Source organism: Onychomys torridus, chromosome 4 (assembly GCF_903995425.1).
Source record: "Onychomys torridus chromosome 4, mOncTor1.1, whole genome shotgun sequence".
In the NCBI taxonomy this organism is placed as follows: domain Eukaryota; kingdom Metazoa; phylum Chordata; class Mammalia; order Rodentia; family Cricetidae; genus Onychomys; species Onychomys torridus.
Window position 1 is genome coordinate 15,630,225 of NC_050446.1, and position 16,237 is coordinate 15,646,461.

At 42.6% G+C, this 16,237-nt stretch overlaps 1 protein-coding gene across 1 annotated transcript in view; it reads left to right on the forward strand.

Annotated features, from left to right (window-relative positions):
* Positions 1 to 593: 593 nt before the first annotated feature.
* LOC118581722 overlaps positions 594 to 16,237 on the forward strand; it is a 51,156-nt gene continuing 35,512 nt past the window's right edge. Inside the window, exons 1-6 of the mRNA XM_036184204.1 lie at positions 594 to 729; positions 1,901 to 1,987; positions 3,299 to 3,418; positions 4,505 to 4,647; positions 5,143 to 5,337; positions 5,807 to 6,125. Coding sequence (XP_036040097.1) covers positions 594 to 729; positions 1,901 to 1,987; positions 3,299 to 3,418; positions 4,505 to 4,647; positions 5,143 to 5,337; positions 5,807 to 6,125 — 1,000 coding nt within the window. The remainder of the gene's footprint in view (positions 730 to 1,900; positions 1,988 to 3,298; positions 3,419 to 4,504; positions 4,648 to 5,142; positions 5,338 to 5,806; positions 6,126 to 16,237) is intronic.

The following is a 16,237-nucleotide window of genomic DNA, read 5'->3' on the forward strand; positions in this document are numbered from 1 at the left end:
AAGATGCTCTTTTTCTAGTGTGTGTTTCTGCCTTCTTTACAAAGAATCAGGTTTCTTTATGTGTGTGGATTTATATCTGTGTTTTTAATTCCATAGATCAACATGTCTGTTTTTGTGCCAATACTATGCTTTTTTTTTTTTTAAATCACTATAGCTCTGTAGTACAACTTGAAATTGGGGATAGTGACACCTCCAGGGCGGTTCTTTTATTACTTAGGATTGCCCAAGGTTGTTTTTTTTTTCTTTTCTTTTTTTTTTTTAAACTACAACATACCATTTAGCTCCAAGGAAGTGAGATCCTGGACTTTACAACACAAGTATAACTGTGAGCCTGATCTATTCCAGGACACCAGTAGTTGAGTTTTCAGAGAGCAGCAGCAGCAGCAGCAGCATTGTGATGCTACTAAAACATACAGGATTTCGGGACCTCCAGGCCATCTGACTCAGAACCTGCATTCAGGAAGAACTCTACATGGTTCCAGAAAAGTAAACTCACATAGGAAGCACAATGTAACAAATGTCCAAAAGTAAATGTTCGTTTAAAAGAAAACCCAGAATTACCTTTGTAAGTAAAAGTAACCTAGAATTACACCATGAATGTGAATGAAGCTGGTCTCGTGACATTAAGGGAGTATTTTGAAGTGGAGACAGGGCTATGTCCTGCAGGTACGAGAGATGTGAGAGGAGACTTCCTCAGGTTGAAAGTTTCTGTAATCGACATTCGCCCATGTATGTCGGGCCTGCCTTCCCTTCCCTCTCCCACTGTGTCCACTCTCTGCTCAGGCAATGGCATCTTCACATAGCTGTTCGGATGTGAACATTTACCAGGCTGAGTCCCATACAGAGCCAGAAGGTAAGAAACCTCTTTAACCTCTCCCTGGCCTCAAAATGTGGTCTCCAAACACAGGGAACTGTTCTTAAAGCCACCCACAGAAGCTATGCTTTCTCTGACCAACTTGCAAGACATCTCAGCTGCAGAAACTCCTCCAGGACATTAGATAGACAAGGACAGTGGTGGAGATAGACATGTTACGGTTCAGAACCTCGGGCGTATCATCAGCAAACACAGAGTATTTTTTTTTTTATTACTTTACATTGTTTTAAGTTATTGGACAGGAGGACAGGTGCTGTGGTGCATGTGTGGAGGGCAGAGAATCAGTTCTCTTCTGCCACCAAACCTAGGGTTCGAATTCAGGCTCCCAGGCTTGTCAGCAAGTGCTTTACCCACTGGGATACCTTGCTGGCCCTGCAGACCAAGTTTAGATATACATGTTCAGATGAAAAAGTTGAAAGCATTGCTTTTCCAGGGCACTGTTTGGCAGCCCCCAGACTTTCTTTTTTAAAAACAAACGAACAAACACAAACAACAAACAAAATATCACCAAAGCATATCACCCTTTAGTCAAGAGGAAGCTGGCTAGGTCAATAAATTATATATTTTCTTGTGATTTAGAAAATTATAATTCTTTATGTGTATGGGTATTTTGCCTGCATGTGCATCAGTATACCATATGTGTGCAATGCCTGTGCAGGCCAGAAGAGGGCGTTCAATGCCCCTGGGACTGGAGTTACTAGCAGTAATAAACCTTCTTGTGGGTTCCAGGGATTGAACTCAGGTCGTCTGAAAGAGAAACCAACAACCTCTCCTGCCCCTAAGTTTTGTGATTCTTATCAAAATATTTTGAGAAACTATGTCTGAGAATTCATGCTATAAAATAATCTTACTTCACATTGTTGAAACTAGAACCTCCCAAAAGTAATGAATGTAGAATCCTTTTAAAAGCATTTGTATGCCTTCTGCATGATTTAGAAACTGTAGACATTAGGAATAAAATAATTCCACAGTCCAATGAACAGCTGATGGAATTGACTTGCTAATCTGTTGTCTTTGATTCTACAGCAAAATGCTCTCTGCTGTCAGATCCCAGCCCCATTGCTACGATTTCCAACCATTCAGGTGATCTTCCAAGGGATCCTGGGGTGGCAGGTAGGGGTGGTGGGTTGTTCAGTCTCCTCAACAAAGTAAGCAACTCTTTCTGATGACATCTAAATAATGTGTGGTGTGGCACCCTTCCTTTCCTTTGAGACTTCAAAATTTTAACTTTTCAAATAGAACAAACCCTGAGAATTAATACAAGATTTGGTGCCCTAGTGAATGGGCAGATTTCAATGAAGAAGTACAAACCAGATAGCAGGCTGAGCACAAGTCACAGGGAAGGAAGGTATGGGCAGAAGACAATAGAGAGGAGAGTACAAATTGGGGGTGCCAGTTAAAAGCATCATGTTTTTGAGGCAAGGGATAAACCCATGTGTGTGTGTGATTGTATGCATATAATACATAATTATATAGTGCACCTGATGACCTATTACACTGCCATCTGCTATTCTAAGTAGATTCAGCTATCAGCCCTGCATTTGGCTCACACTCATCCCTCACGAAAAATCTGACCTCTGTCACTTATGGACGAGTCATCTATTCTAATAGGGATGGCAACACAAACAAGTTCTCTGCCCACAACAAATCCATATTCAGGGGAATCCCCAGCCCCAGCTGCAGCTGGCTCTGCCCACACAGGAAGTCTCAATAAATGCAGATACCTCCCTCTGGCAATCTCCCATTGCCACTCCCTTCCTGACAGAGTTGCTGCTTCCTGCTGCCTCTTGCCCCGCCTTCTTACCCCTACCCCACCCTCTTACTCCTACCCTTCTACTGTCCCCACCACCAGCACTTCGGGCACCTGATGCACAGAGATCCATGGCATTGTGGCCCAGCCGAGGGCCCAGACCCAGCAGGGAGAGGATTCAGACAAGCAAATTCTCAATATTGTGACCCCTACGAATAATGACGAGCTTTTAAAGTGCATCCATTCTTCAGATCAACCCCATGAAAGAGAGTTACCTTGTCTAATCCTCATTTTATTAGTCTGAAAAGTAATATTTGAAGAAATTTAGCAACTTATCTTGTGAATGATAGAAGAGAGGTGATTGATTGAAGAGAGTTGATTGATTGAAGAGAGATGATTGATTGAAGAGAGGTGATTGATTGAAGAGAGGTGATTGTTCCCGAGTCAGCATGGTCTCAGTGCTGCAAGGGGCCAAAAGTTCCTCTATCAGTGAGTTCAGGTTAAAGAAAATAAATAAATAAATAAATAAATAACAGGAAGAGTGAGTTCAGGTTAAAGAAAAAAAAATAAATAACAGGAAGACTATATAGTGTCTGAGCCTGAAGCACAAAGCAAAGGTTCACAGCTGGACTCAGACTGGTGCACTATTTGGAACCTCTGTTACTGTTTTCCAGGTCCAAGAATTAAGTCTCCCTCCCCAAGTAAACATTTTATTCGCGATACAAACCAGCAGATCCTAGTCCTGGAAGGCAATACCCTTGTGGCGGTTCCAGACAAGCGCTGCAAACGTGGAGGTGACCCTTAAATTTTCTTTACCCAATGGAGATGATATGTGCTACCCCACAGGCCCTGGGTCCTGCCCTTCTTCAAGGGGACTGCTTGGCTCCTCCTCCTCTTAAAAGGAGGAAGTGCTACCTTCAGGTAGCAGCTGGGGGTGAGTTTGGACCAGTGATGAGCTTGAACAAGTGAGATGACACTGGAAACCAAAGATGTCCCCCAACCAAAAGAAGTCTCTGCAGACAGGGGGGGGGGGGGGTGATCAAAACCAGAGATGGAGAGAGGGGAGATCTGAGAAGCAGAATGTTCAAGGCTCCTGAATCAATGTGAGTGTGGGGATTTATCAAGCTTGCTGTGCCTGAAATGTCAACAGAATAAAAAAGAAAAGGAAAGAGGAGGCAGAAAAGACACTTTTTTTTTTCTCATTTTTCTTCATTAAGAAATTTTCTACTCACTCCACATGCTATCCACAGACCCCCTCTCCTCCCTCCTCCCACCCCCCAGCCCTCTTTCCCAAGCCACCCTGCATCCCCACATTCCCCAAATCGAGGTCTCCCATGGGGAGTCAGCAGAGCCCAGCACACTGAGCCCAGGCAGGTCCAAGTCCCTTCCCACTGCACCAAGGTGTCACATCACAGGCACCGGATTCCAGAAGCCTGCCCATAGAGCAGGGACAGATCCTGATCCCCCTGCTTGGGTGCCCCCCAAACAGTTCGAGCCAAACAACCATCTTCCGTATCCAGAGGGCCTAGTCCAGTCCCATGGGGGCTCCACAGCCACCAGTCCACAGTTCATGTGCTTCCACTAGTGTGGCCGGTCATCTCTGCATGTCCTCCCATCATGATCTCGACGTCCCCTGCCTGCAGAATCCCTGCTCTCTCCCATGGACTGGATTCCCAGAGCTCAGCCTGGTACCTGGCTGTGCATCTCTGTATCTGCCTCCATCTGTCACTGGACAAAGGCTCTATGATGACAGCTATGTTATTTGCTAGGCTGGTCACCAGAGTAGACTGGTCCAGGCACCCTCCAGACCACTGCCAGCAGACCAAGGTGGGGAAAGACACTGTTTTTATTCTAGAGCTGACCCAGTTTTCTTTTCCCAGAAACCTTTTATGTGTCAACTTTACCCACAAGAAATACCAGGAGCTCAAAGGCAAATCAGATTGTTTTGGCTGTATCTAAGGGAGAACGCTATCTCTGCTGTGACAAAGCCAAAAAACCAAAGTGTCCTTCATTAAAATTAAAGGTAAGAGCTAAGGAAATCCCCCTGTCCTCTAGCTCAGGGACATAGAACTCCTTAGTGCTAAGACCAACAACCTAAACTTTAGCAAAGACCAGCCTGAAATTACTTCTTTCCTGGAAAAGTAGCCTGGTCATGTGTTAGCCACTTCTCAGGCACAGTAACAACTAAGATAATCACCTTCTAGAGAGAAACAGATTTTGGTTACAGTCTTGGCTAATGGACCCTGATGATCTGGGGCCTGTGGTAGTACACCACAGTGGAAGCATGTGGGGGTAACGGGGCACAGGCTGTTCATTTAATGGCTAGGATGCAGAAGAGGGAGAAGGGGTTGAGGTCCCACAATTCCCTTTGAGGGCACACTGCCCAACAAGTAGGCCCTTGTAATGTTTCCATTGCTCCCAATGGCCCCATGGGGACTTCGACATGTAGGACTTTGGGGGAAGTTCTAGGTCCAAACTGTAGCAGCTACTAATAAATTTTCCTTTGTATTTCAAAAAGAAAATTAAAGACCTGAAGTCCCTAGACCCTAAGAAGCTCCTGCCCTTGACCTTCCTGAAGGAGAAGGCCGGCTCCTACTTCACACTGGAATCAGCTGCCAATCGAGGGTACTTTATCTACACCTGCAGCAAACCCAGGCAGCCTGTAGGAGTGACAAAGGAGCTGGGGAAACAGAAAAATACCCAATTTGAATTTGTAAATTTGTAAATGCGAATGTGGATCTCAGTGAAATTGAAGACTGAAAACACAATAGGCCAGTGGCCAGACCAACTATGACAGCAGAATTTGATCTCAGCCTGACACCAATCAACAAATAGGAATTACTTCTCTTTATAAATGCTACCTTCAATCAGCAAGTGTGGGGATTTGATTGTGTGTGTGTGTGTGTGTGTGTGTGTGTGTGTGTGTGTGTGTGTGATTTATTTCTTTAAAGTGTTTATAGTTAACTTTAAATTTCTAGGCTGAAATAACTTTATGGAGAAAAACAACCTCAAGCCTCAAAGGGGTTTCCTATTTTCTAGAACATTATCTGACCTCCTCTGGATGATTCTATTTTCCATGATAGAGCCAACCTGTTGGTGAGTTAGTTCTCCAAGAAGATATCTGGAGTGTTGCTAGGCTCTCAGATCAGTCGTGCAACACGTGGGAGTTCCATGGATTCTAGGGAAACTCATCAAGTTGCAAATGCAAACATGGAAGTCTCAGTGGGGCCCCAGGGCTTCTGGAGCATGGCAAGTCACTTTTGATCCAGTCTTCCCAGGAGGAAGGTGGGACATCAAGTGTGAACAGATGGGAAGAAGAAATGACTGAAGGGTCTGGAAGAGTTGGCAGGCAGAGCCAGCTTCAAGGAGACCTGAAGGCATGTAGCAGAGCCCTTGACACTCAGCGGGGCATTCCAGTCAGAAGAGATCCAGCTCCAGATCCTCAGCAGGATCAGATGCAGGGAAAACAATCAGACTGGGAACTTGGAGCACAGGCTGGAAGTTGGAGAGAAGGCTGTGTGCATTTAACTTTGAGGGATGCATACAATATATTTAATACTTTGATGTAGAAGATCCCTGCTCATTCAAAGGCCGTGGTCTGCAACCAGGAAAGCCTGATGAAGATAGCCTATCCCCCTGTTATCTGCCATTCTGTATCTGTTAGAAAGACAGACCCTACGTGTGTTACCTTAAAACTAAAAGCCAACTATTTACCCAGTCTCCAGTCTCCCTTTTCAACTAGTGAGCTATAGCAATCACTATCTAGCTGAAAATACTGATGATCATATTAGCTTAGATACTCTTTTGACTCATCTGCTGGCTTAGAGCTTAAAAAAAATTCCACAATTAACACCCAAATTAAAACAAACAGCACTTGATGAAAACCAAGATTTAACATTTCAGGGAAATATATGTAATCAAAATAACTATCCCTCTGCAGTGCCTTTAAACACCCAATTTGTATGATTATAAATACTGTATGATAATTAAATGGAAAATTCCAGAAATAGATAACTCGTGAGTTTCCCATACAGTGTACCATTCCAAATAGAGTGATGAAATCTCACATCCCCCTAACTTAGGAATCATTCATTTGTCCAGTGTATCCACATTGTATATCCCATCTGCCTGTTGCTTACTTATTAGCTGTCTCAATTGCTGGATCTGTTCTCCCGGTATCCCAGTGCTTGCATTCAATTAACCCTTACTATACTTCATAATCCTAGTGTTCTCAGTGATGCTGTCAATTTTAGGGATCAGATAACACCAAGGAGAACTATAAAGTACTTTCTTTGAGTAAAAAGGTGAAAGTTTTCAATGTAATAGGAAAGGAGGGGAAATTAGATGCTGAAATTGCTGAAATATAATGACAAGTTATAATGCATTCACTGAAAAATTAAGCTTTGAATCAGGTATGCATGCATAGAAAAAGCCTAGCAGCATGTATAGGATTTGATACTATCTACAGCTACAGGCATCCATCAGAGAGGCCTTACATGTGTCCTCACAGAGAAGGAGAGTTTACCTGTAGGCTTTATACCATGTCTTCACAGATTGGGAGAGTTTAACTGCTGATACTATCTGTAGCTACCTACAGGCATTCACCTAGGCCTTAAACCATGGTGTCAAAGAGAAGTTGAGTTTAACTGCTGATATTATCCACAGCTTCAGGTACTCACCTTAGGCCTTCCTTAGACTATGTCTACACAGAGGAGACTTTAACTGATGATATTATCCACAGCTTCAGGCATCCACCATAGGCCTTAGACCATGTCCTCAACAGAGAAGAAGAGTTTAATTGGTGGTACTATCCCGTATACATAAAATCAGTTATCCAGTCTTGGCTTTAGCCCATATCCTTAGAGAAGGAATATTTAACTATTGATACTATCTGCAGCTTCAGACATCCACTGTAGTCCTCAGACTATATCCTCATAGAGAGGATGGTTTAACTGTTGATACTATCCATTAACTCAGGCATCTACTATAGGCCTTGTACCATATCCTCACAGACAAGGAGAATTTTGCTGTTGATATTGTCCACAGCTTTACTTATCCACAGTAGGCTTTATACCACTTCCTCAGTGACAAGGAGTTTTAACATGGCATACCAGCTACAGCTTCAGAAATCCACATTAGAGTTTAGAGCATGTCCTCACAGTGAAGGAGAATTTAACTGGTGATAGTATCCACAGATTATAGCTTTCATCATAGGCCTTGGACAAATTCCTCACAGAGAAGGAGAGTTTAACTGTAGATGCTATCCACAGCTTCACACCTCTACCATAGGACCAGGACCATGTCTCCATATGGAAGGAAAGTTTAAATGTGGCTACTATCCACCATAGGCTTTCTACCTTGTCCTCAACAGAGAAGAAGAGTTTAACTGTTGATACCATCTATAGATTCAAGTATCTATCATAGACCTTAGACCTCACAAAGAAGGAGACTTGAACTTCTGACACTATCCACTGCTTCAGACATCCATCATAGGCCTTCCTTAGGCCATGTAGTCAAGGAGGAGAGTTTAAATGTTGATACTATCTATAGCTTCATGGGCCTGAGGCCCTATCTTCACAGAGAAGTAGAATTAAACATTTTTAAAAATTTTTTTCCTTTATACAACATTGAATTAATTCACTCAACAAACATTTTATTAATTGCCACTTAGCACTTTTTAACCACATTGATTTCATCACATTATGAATTAATTCCTATGAAGAAAAATAATATCATTGCATTTCAATCCATGCTTCATTCAGATAGCACTTATTTAATTTCTCAGTTGGCTAAACCATGTCATTGGTTATTATTTGAAAAAAATAACTATGCTAATTCTCTCATTATAAACCAAAGAAATAACACACAGAAAAGTTTAAGCTGACAAAATAGTGAGGTCAGATTTTGACTTTTCAAATAAATAAGAGGATGTATGAAAGACCTTCAATGTGTGGTAGGAATTATAAAAAAAAAAAAAGCTATCTATATTCTATAGTACACATTGGGAAACATATTTAGTGTTTTTATATTTTTATGCATTATTTGTTTTGCAGTGCTGTGACTGACCTAGAGACTTGTACAGGCTGGAAATGCTTTATCACCATGCATAAACTATTCTGAGATACTGTCTTGGTGACTTTCCCAGGCTTCCCTGTAGCTGGGCAGATCTTGATCTTGTGATCTGGTATATGATAATTTTATCCTCTGTGAAAGGCATTGCTTTGTAGTTTGTTTAGCATAGAGAAGACAGAGGCTTTCCAAGCAGAATCTCAAATAATGGGATTTGCAGTGAGTTTAGATTACAAGCTGCAGGCCAGATGCAGACCAGATGCAGACCAGATGCAGACCAGAGCTTCTTTCAAGAGTAAATTAGTGCTACTTCCATCTTTCCATCTCTGGTGTCATCTTGCCGTCATGGGTCTGAATTTGTCCCTTGATAGTAGCACTTCACTGGATGAAGCAGGAAGTGACTAGCACTTACTAATATTTTGAAATTACCCTGTTATTTCAACTCCTCAGCAGCCTTGGGTAGTCTGTGTTCCATGTGACAAGCTGCATTTGGTTTTGACTTAATTATCTCACAAAAATGGCTCAATACATCTTCAGCTTGTGTTGGCACATAGCTACCCTCAAATGAACCCAGGCCAAATGAGAGGCTCTGTTATTTTCAATACGTTACTCCCCTACTGTCAGGGAGGAATGTGTAGGCTGCAAGAGAAAACATCATCTCAGGGTCTTATATGTGATCTAAATGTATGTGGTTCATGCAGTAAAAGGTCTTTGGGTAGGGAGTCCGGGGCTGACAGGACGGGGTGTGCTGTTATCTATTCAGTTCATCATCATGCTTCCAAATGAGAGTCCATCTTTCATGATGCTAAGTCAGGACTGAGGCTAAACTGAAGACAAATACTTCAGTCTGGGGACTTGGATAAAATTGGGTAAATTGACAGCATAATATTAACAGTTTAGGACTGATGGACCAAGAAAGAAAATATGCAAGGAGTTCAAAAGCTTTGTGGATACAGACATGCGATGTTTTCTATTGAAAATCTACATATCATTCACTATGTTCTAGAATACTTGTGTTATAACTTAAATTGAAGTGTATCGCACAGACTGGTTTTGAACACATATTCCCCCAAGAGTGATACTCTTTTGGAAAGTAATGGAACCTTCAGGAAGTGGGGCCTAGCTGGTTTGAGTTACTTACCAGCAGCGTAGTTTCAACAAACTACCATTCTGATCCCCTTTGGGACCCCATTTTGGGAAATGAGATCAGGGTTCCCAAGCTGCTTCTCAGATCCTCATTATGGCAAGTCTCCCAGGGGTGGGCATTAAAGCATATTTGGTATGGATGGCCTTAAAGTCATTTCAGCAAATTGTTGAACAAATGAACTGTATGGTCTTCTTGCAGAGCTCAGCAGTCTCTCATCTTTCTTTTATACCTTTTTTTTTTTGCATTTAAAGCCAAAGCTCAGAAAGGCTGCCCTGCTAGGCTATCACTGCTGGAAAGTGCAAGAGGACTCTAAGTAAAGAGCAATGAACTCTTCCATTAGGCTCTAAATTTTGTCTTTATGTGGGACAAGAGAAATTTCTTAGGTGTAAGCACATGGGATCTAGATTTGGATGTGTGGATTAAAATAAAAATTTTGACTTTACAGCTTCAGGTCCTACAACAAACCTCAGTGTTCTCATCTATGAAATGGGAAGACTATTAAAAGCACCTATCAAGAAAGGACTATAAGGATTAAAATTCTTATTTAAATGAGTAGGACTTAGTCCAAGCTAAGAAAGAGTGTAAACTATAGACAGAACCCAGAACAGAATACTGTCCTTCTTAACCCTTTTCCATCCATTAGCTAGTGGACACTATGCCAACAGCAATGCTTAGGGTAGGACAGAGCCAAGATAGAAGCAATGGAAGAATATAGGAAGGGCAGAGGCAGAGGGTACTCGGAGCCCAGCATGATACAATAAGGAATAGACACTTCAGGGGCTCCTTCAAAAATCCACAGATGCTTTTCCCTAACTCTTAATCTTTTTAAATAGACAGGACTAGCCGTAACAGTGGCCAAGGGGTTCCCTCTGTACTAGGTCAAAGAGGAATACCCCAATGATTGGTAAGACTATCAGCAATAGTTGGGTGTACCGTGTCAGATGAGATAATACAATACCCACACCACACAATAATGTGTCTATGTCAGGCAATTACAATGCAGAGTTATTTTAAGATCTTACTTCTCCCATGCATAAGCACAAAGCCTCTACCTGGTTACTCAGTGGACTGTTCTAGTCTCCTGCCCAGAAAATGGAGTGGAGCCTCCTGCTGCTTCCTCCCTGCAGCTCTCCTTTCTGGGATGGGACTGCATCCTCTCTGGCTTTTGTACTAATTATTCAGACCTGCTTACAAGTGCCCGTGGTCCTATCTCATCAACCCATAGCACAGTGCCCAATGTATTAGGATGCTCTGTGCTGATGGTGTGAATGATTCACCCTAGGTAAGATCCTAATTCACTTCAGTGATTTGGATTGCAAGAGATCTGAGCATCTCAGTCCTTGGCTTATGCTAGAATCACCTTAGAACCTTTTCTAGTCCCAGAGTCTGAATTCACAAGGCAGGTGCAGGTTGATTGAGAGCTACTGAGTTAAACTAAGCCTTTCAGTTTCCTACCTTTTACTATGCTCTGAATCACCCACAGATTGTAGTTGGTAGGTCTGGCTGGGCCTGACGTTCTGTCTTCCTGGTTATCTCCAAGGTCCCATGATGCTACTCTGAAGTCAACCTTTGAGTGGCCTAACCTAAAACAATGGTTCTCAGCCTTGGCTGTGCACTGAGCACTGAGCACTGAGAATGTACATATATATACACAAACCATGAATGCCTAGATTTCACATACCTCTTAGGTCATATTCAGCTGGTCTAATTTGAGACTAGACATTGCTTTGGCAGTACCAGTACTGTGTTTTTCTACCTCCTAAGTAGTGTTTCTTAAATCTGCTCTTAACTTCACTTTGTTTTTCAGCCATCATATCCTGACAGGACCCTCACTACCATGGGCCTGTATAGTAGCAGTACTTTCATTCTCTGGCCCCTGCTCTCTTCTTCAAACTTCCTTCCCAAGGCCAAGGTTGAGGCACATATGCTTTTTAGGCTCTGGTGATTGTTACTATTTCCTATAGGGCAGTATTTTTGGACCTCCATGTGTATCACTATAACACAGAAGCTCATGTATAAAACAGACCCAAGAGTTTCTGATGCAGGAGGTCCATGGTCCATGTTGAGGACTTAGAATTTATATTCTCAATATATTCCTAAGAGCTGTTACTGCTGCTAGTCTGAAAGCTACATTTTGAGAAACTTCACATCATAGAGATCACAACACTGACAAGGAGGTATCAGAACAGACCCAACAGGCAGGTGAAGTGGATTCTTCCCAGGTGGGGAACAACTCTACTCAGGAGCCAACAACCATACAACTAAAATCAAAAGCAGCAGCAGCAGCAGCAGCAGCAGTAGCAGCCACCAGGGAACAACAGCAAATCAATGACAACAGCCTCCTCATACAGGAATGGGAAGGATCGGGTCACCCTTATGCTCCTATCTCCTTTGGTCCTCATTGCTTCCTTTGGCCTGGGAAGAAATGAGACTTGGTGTTTTCCATATAATTCTGTGACAGTTGTCTTCCAAAACAGACATTCTTAACATGTCACCTGGGTCAAGTAACCCCCTGTCTTAGTTAGGGTTTTACTGCTGTTTAGAAACACCTTGACCATGGCAACTCTCTCTTGTAAAGGAAAACATTTAATTGGAATGACTTATCATTCAGAGGTTTAATCCGTTATCATCCTGGTGGAAAGCATGGTGGCATGCAGGCAGACATGGTGCTGGAGGAATTGAGAGTTGTACATCTGGATCCACGGGCAGCAGGAAGTGAACCAGCTTGAGCTTCTTGAGACCTAAATCCCACCCGCTAGTGAAGCACTTCCTCCAACAAGGCCACATCCACTCCAACTAGGCCACACCTAGTAGTGCTACTCCCTATGAGCCTATGGGGCCATTTTCTTTCAAACCACCATACCCACCTCTGGCTAATTTTACTGCCTGGACAATGACATATTAATAATTTCTTCCTGAGTTGTTGTGAGATACACAAGGCAGCATATCAAGGTTCTGGCTCCAAGATGGTGGCAGTGAACACTCAGGGGCACCCTCTGGTGAACATGTTTTTGCCTTCCAGTAGAGCTGAGAGAAGGTCAGGTTGTTGCCTCCTTCAGTGTTCAGAGGGTTCCTGAGCTCCATGCCTGCCTTCTCTGCACTAGATTGCATTTACTGGATATGCATCTTCTGCCCCTCTCTGCAAAGGCCTACTTTTAGCTCATCTTTCTTATTCTCTCCTGATAGGATTAATCTTTGCAAAAGAAAAACCCCAGCTTACCCCAGCACCCTTAGAGGTCCTTAGCCTGATCCATCCCTCATCCTCTCACCCCTTAGCCACCCCTATGCTCCATCCAGGAACCTCACTTGAATGAGTGAAGGTCACAGAAGGCTGGCTTGGGCCTGTCTCCAGAGGATTTCTGGCTGAGTCTATGGGAAGAGATTATCAAGTGGGACTTTTCTGGGATTTAGGATGGTGAAATAAGACATAGCAGAAAAACACCAATAACAGTAAATATTGTAAAACAGAGGTGCACTAGCCACAAGGTTAGCCTGTGACAAATTGCAGGTCTTACCCTTCACAGTCCACACGTTGGACAGTCATGTGACCCAAAGCCTCCTTTCATTGCCATCTTTGAGCTGACACTCAAGTCTCTTCCTCCATGAAAATTCCAACCTGGTCTCAGAAAGCCCTTCCTTTTACCATGGGGCCCCTTCACCTGCTTGGGCAGAATGGATGGTGGAAGATTCATCAGAAGAATATAGAGCTGTCTCTTTGTGGATGAGCCCAAGACCTCAAACCTCTGGGTGGAAATGATTCCTGTCTATCACCTGAGCTGTTGGGTACATGTAGCAAAACTTTCTTCTCCCTTCTAGGACTTCTCTTGTCTAACTCATCAGCTGGGGAAGCTGATGAGAAGTCTGTGGTAAAGAACTGAAACCAGGCGCAGAACTACCCCGTGCCGACTTTCAGTACTGTGCTTTGTCTCTGATGTGGACTTTTCCAAATGTCTGACCCAGCAGTATTGGGGTTCATCTTTTCCCAGTCAGTGAAGTCCATTTTCATTTCTGAGTTCTCCTCTACAACAGATGTTCTCAGCATTGAGGAAATAGGAGGTAAGATGATGTGCAGGGCCTGTGTTGACAGGAAGAGGATCTGTCACAGCCAGTTCTCATCTCAGGATACCGTTCAGGATGTAAACAGTATTTAGGAGGCATCCAGCCATGATCTCTATTTGGAAATGCTCACTGCATTCAGGAAGGCTTTTGGGGTGGACCGTACTCTTATGCTGACCACTCTACCAAAGCACTATATTACAGATGATGGTTTACGGTATCAACATATGGACCATGGCCACATTTCTGTGGATCTTCTCAAAGTGTTTTATAAAAATGAAATAGTTTAAAAATACAGAGCACTAGGCCTGAGGCTGGAAAGCCCATGTGCAAAATCTGAACCATTGCTTCTTTTGTGTTAAATTTTTATTAGGAAATAGTTGTGTCCTTGCTAACATATCATCCATGGCTGCTTTAGGAATGCTATAGGAAGGCTGATGTCAGAGAGAGAGAGAGAACATCTGGACATCTGGCCAGCAAAGTTGGAAATACTGAGCTTTTGTATAATTTGATGACTTTGTAAAGCAGCCTGATCTTTGTCTAACAAAGAACAAAACAAAACAAGACAAAATAAAACAATGCATTTATAACCTCTTGTCTTAAAAAAACAAGTTTCCAGAGATCACAAAAGGCTCAATTCCTAATACCCAATCAGATATGGTAGCTCACACTTGCAATCACATCATTTGGAAGGCTGGAGGCAAGATGCTCATGAATTAAAGGATAGCCTGGGCAATATAGTGAATTCCAGGCCAACCTGGGCTACAGAGTACAGTCTTGTCTCAAACAAACAAACAAACAAACAAACAATCAACGCCCAACCATGTCACCAGTAGTCTAGGTAAACCTAGTGAAGGAAGTGGAGCAAGAACTGATGTCATTTCATATATGAAAAATCCGAAATTAAATAACCTACTGAGTCCCCAAGTTTGCAAAGATGTTTCTTTTCTCTTTGTGGTGACCAAACGCATCATGAGAAATTATGTAAAGGAGGAAAGGTTTTTCTCGAAGACTCATGATTTGAGCTTACAGTACACTATGGCAGAGAATGCAAAAAGTAGAAGCAGCTTGCACTGCGATTCCACACCTCCCATTGCAGAGAGCAAGGAGAGCCAGTTTAACCTCTCTGGAACAGTCTACCAAACATCTCCAAAGGCGTATCTCCTAGGTGATTCTAAATCCAGCTAAACTGACAATAAGCATGCTCCATCTCAAGTTTACTCCTTGTCAACATGACACTCAAACACATTATGTTAAATTCTAACACCCCACTCCTGGCCACATGTTCATTGTGCAATGCAAAAATCTGTCTTAAAAGCCTCCCTAATCTTAACAGTTCCAACATTGTTCAAAACTCTAAAGTTTCTTCTGACAGTCAAAACAACTCTTAACTAAGAAACCTATAAAAACAAAGTACACACACACACACCCCCCACACATACACACCATACACACCACACACACACACACACACACACACACCCTACACACCACACCACACACACACACACACACACACACACACACACACACCCTACACACCACACCACACACACACACACACACACACACACACCATACACCACACACACACACACACACACACACACACACACACACACACACACACACCATACACCACACACACACACACACACACACACACACACACACACACACATCACACACACTAAAGAGATATAAAGTCTGTAAGTTTGAAAGACATTAAAAATAGTTTTGTGTTGGTAATACAAGTTAGGATAGAAAGTGAATTAGGTACAACACTTTGAATTCACCAAAACAGGAAAATAATGGAGTATTTTCTCTGCATTTGTCAATTGTTAATGGACTGGACATTGTTAGTGCAATTCTTGACTGTATATATTGTATATACTTATTGTATATAATTTTTCTTATATTAGTTATAACCTTCTTTTATTATTTTAGACAAAAAGTGGGTGTGTGTGTGATGATGCATTGTACCCTAATAAAATATGTTTGAAGATCAGAGAACAGAACAAGCCAATAGATTAAACATAGAGGTCAGGCAGTGGTGGAACACACCTTTAGTCCTAGCACTTGGGAGGCAGGGATCTGTCTGGATCTGTGAGTTGAGTTCAAAGCCACCTTGGATTACATGAGATTGATTCAGTCTAGGAGAGAAACAGCTGTGTGGAGGCACACACCTTTAATCCCAGCACTAGGAAGTAAGTAATATGGCTGAATGGAGAAAGGTATATAAGGTGTGAGGAGACAGGAACTAGAGGCTTTTCAGGCTGAGGAGTCCAAGAGGTGAGATGTGGCAGTGGCTTGTTCCTTTGTCTCTCTGATCTTTCAGTAT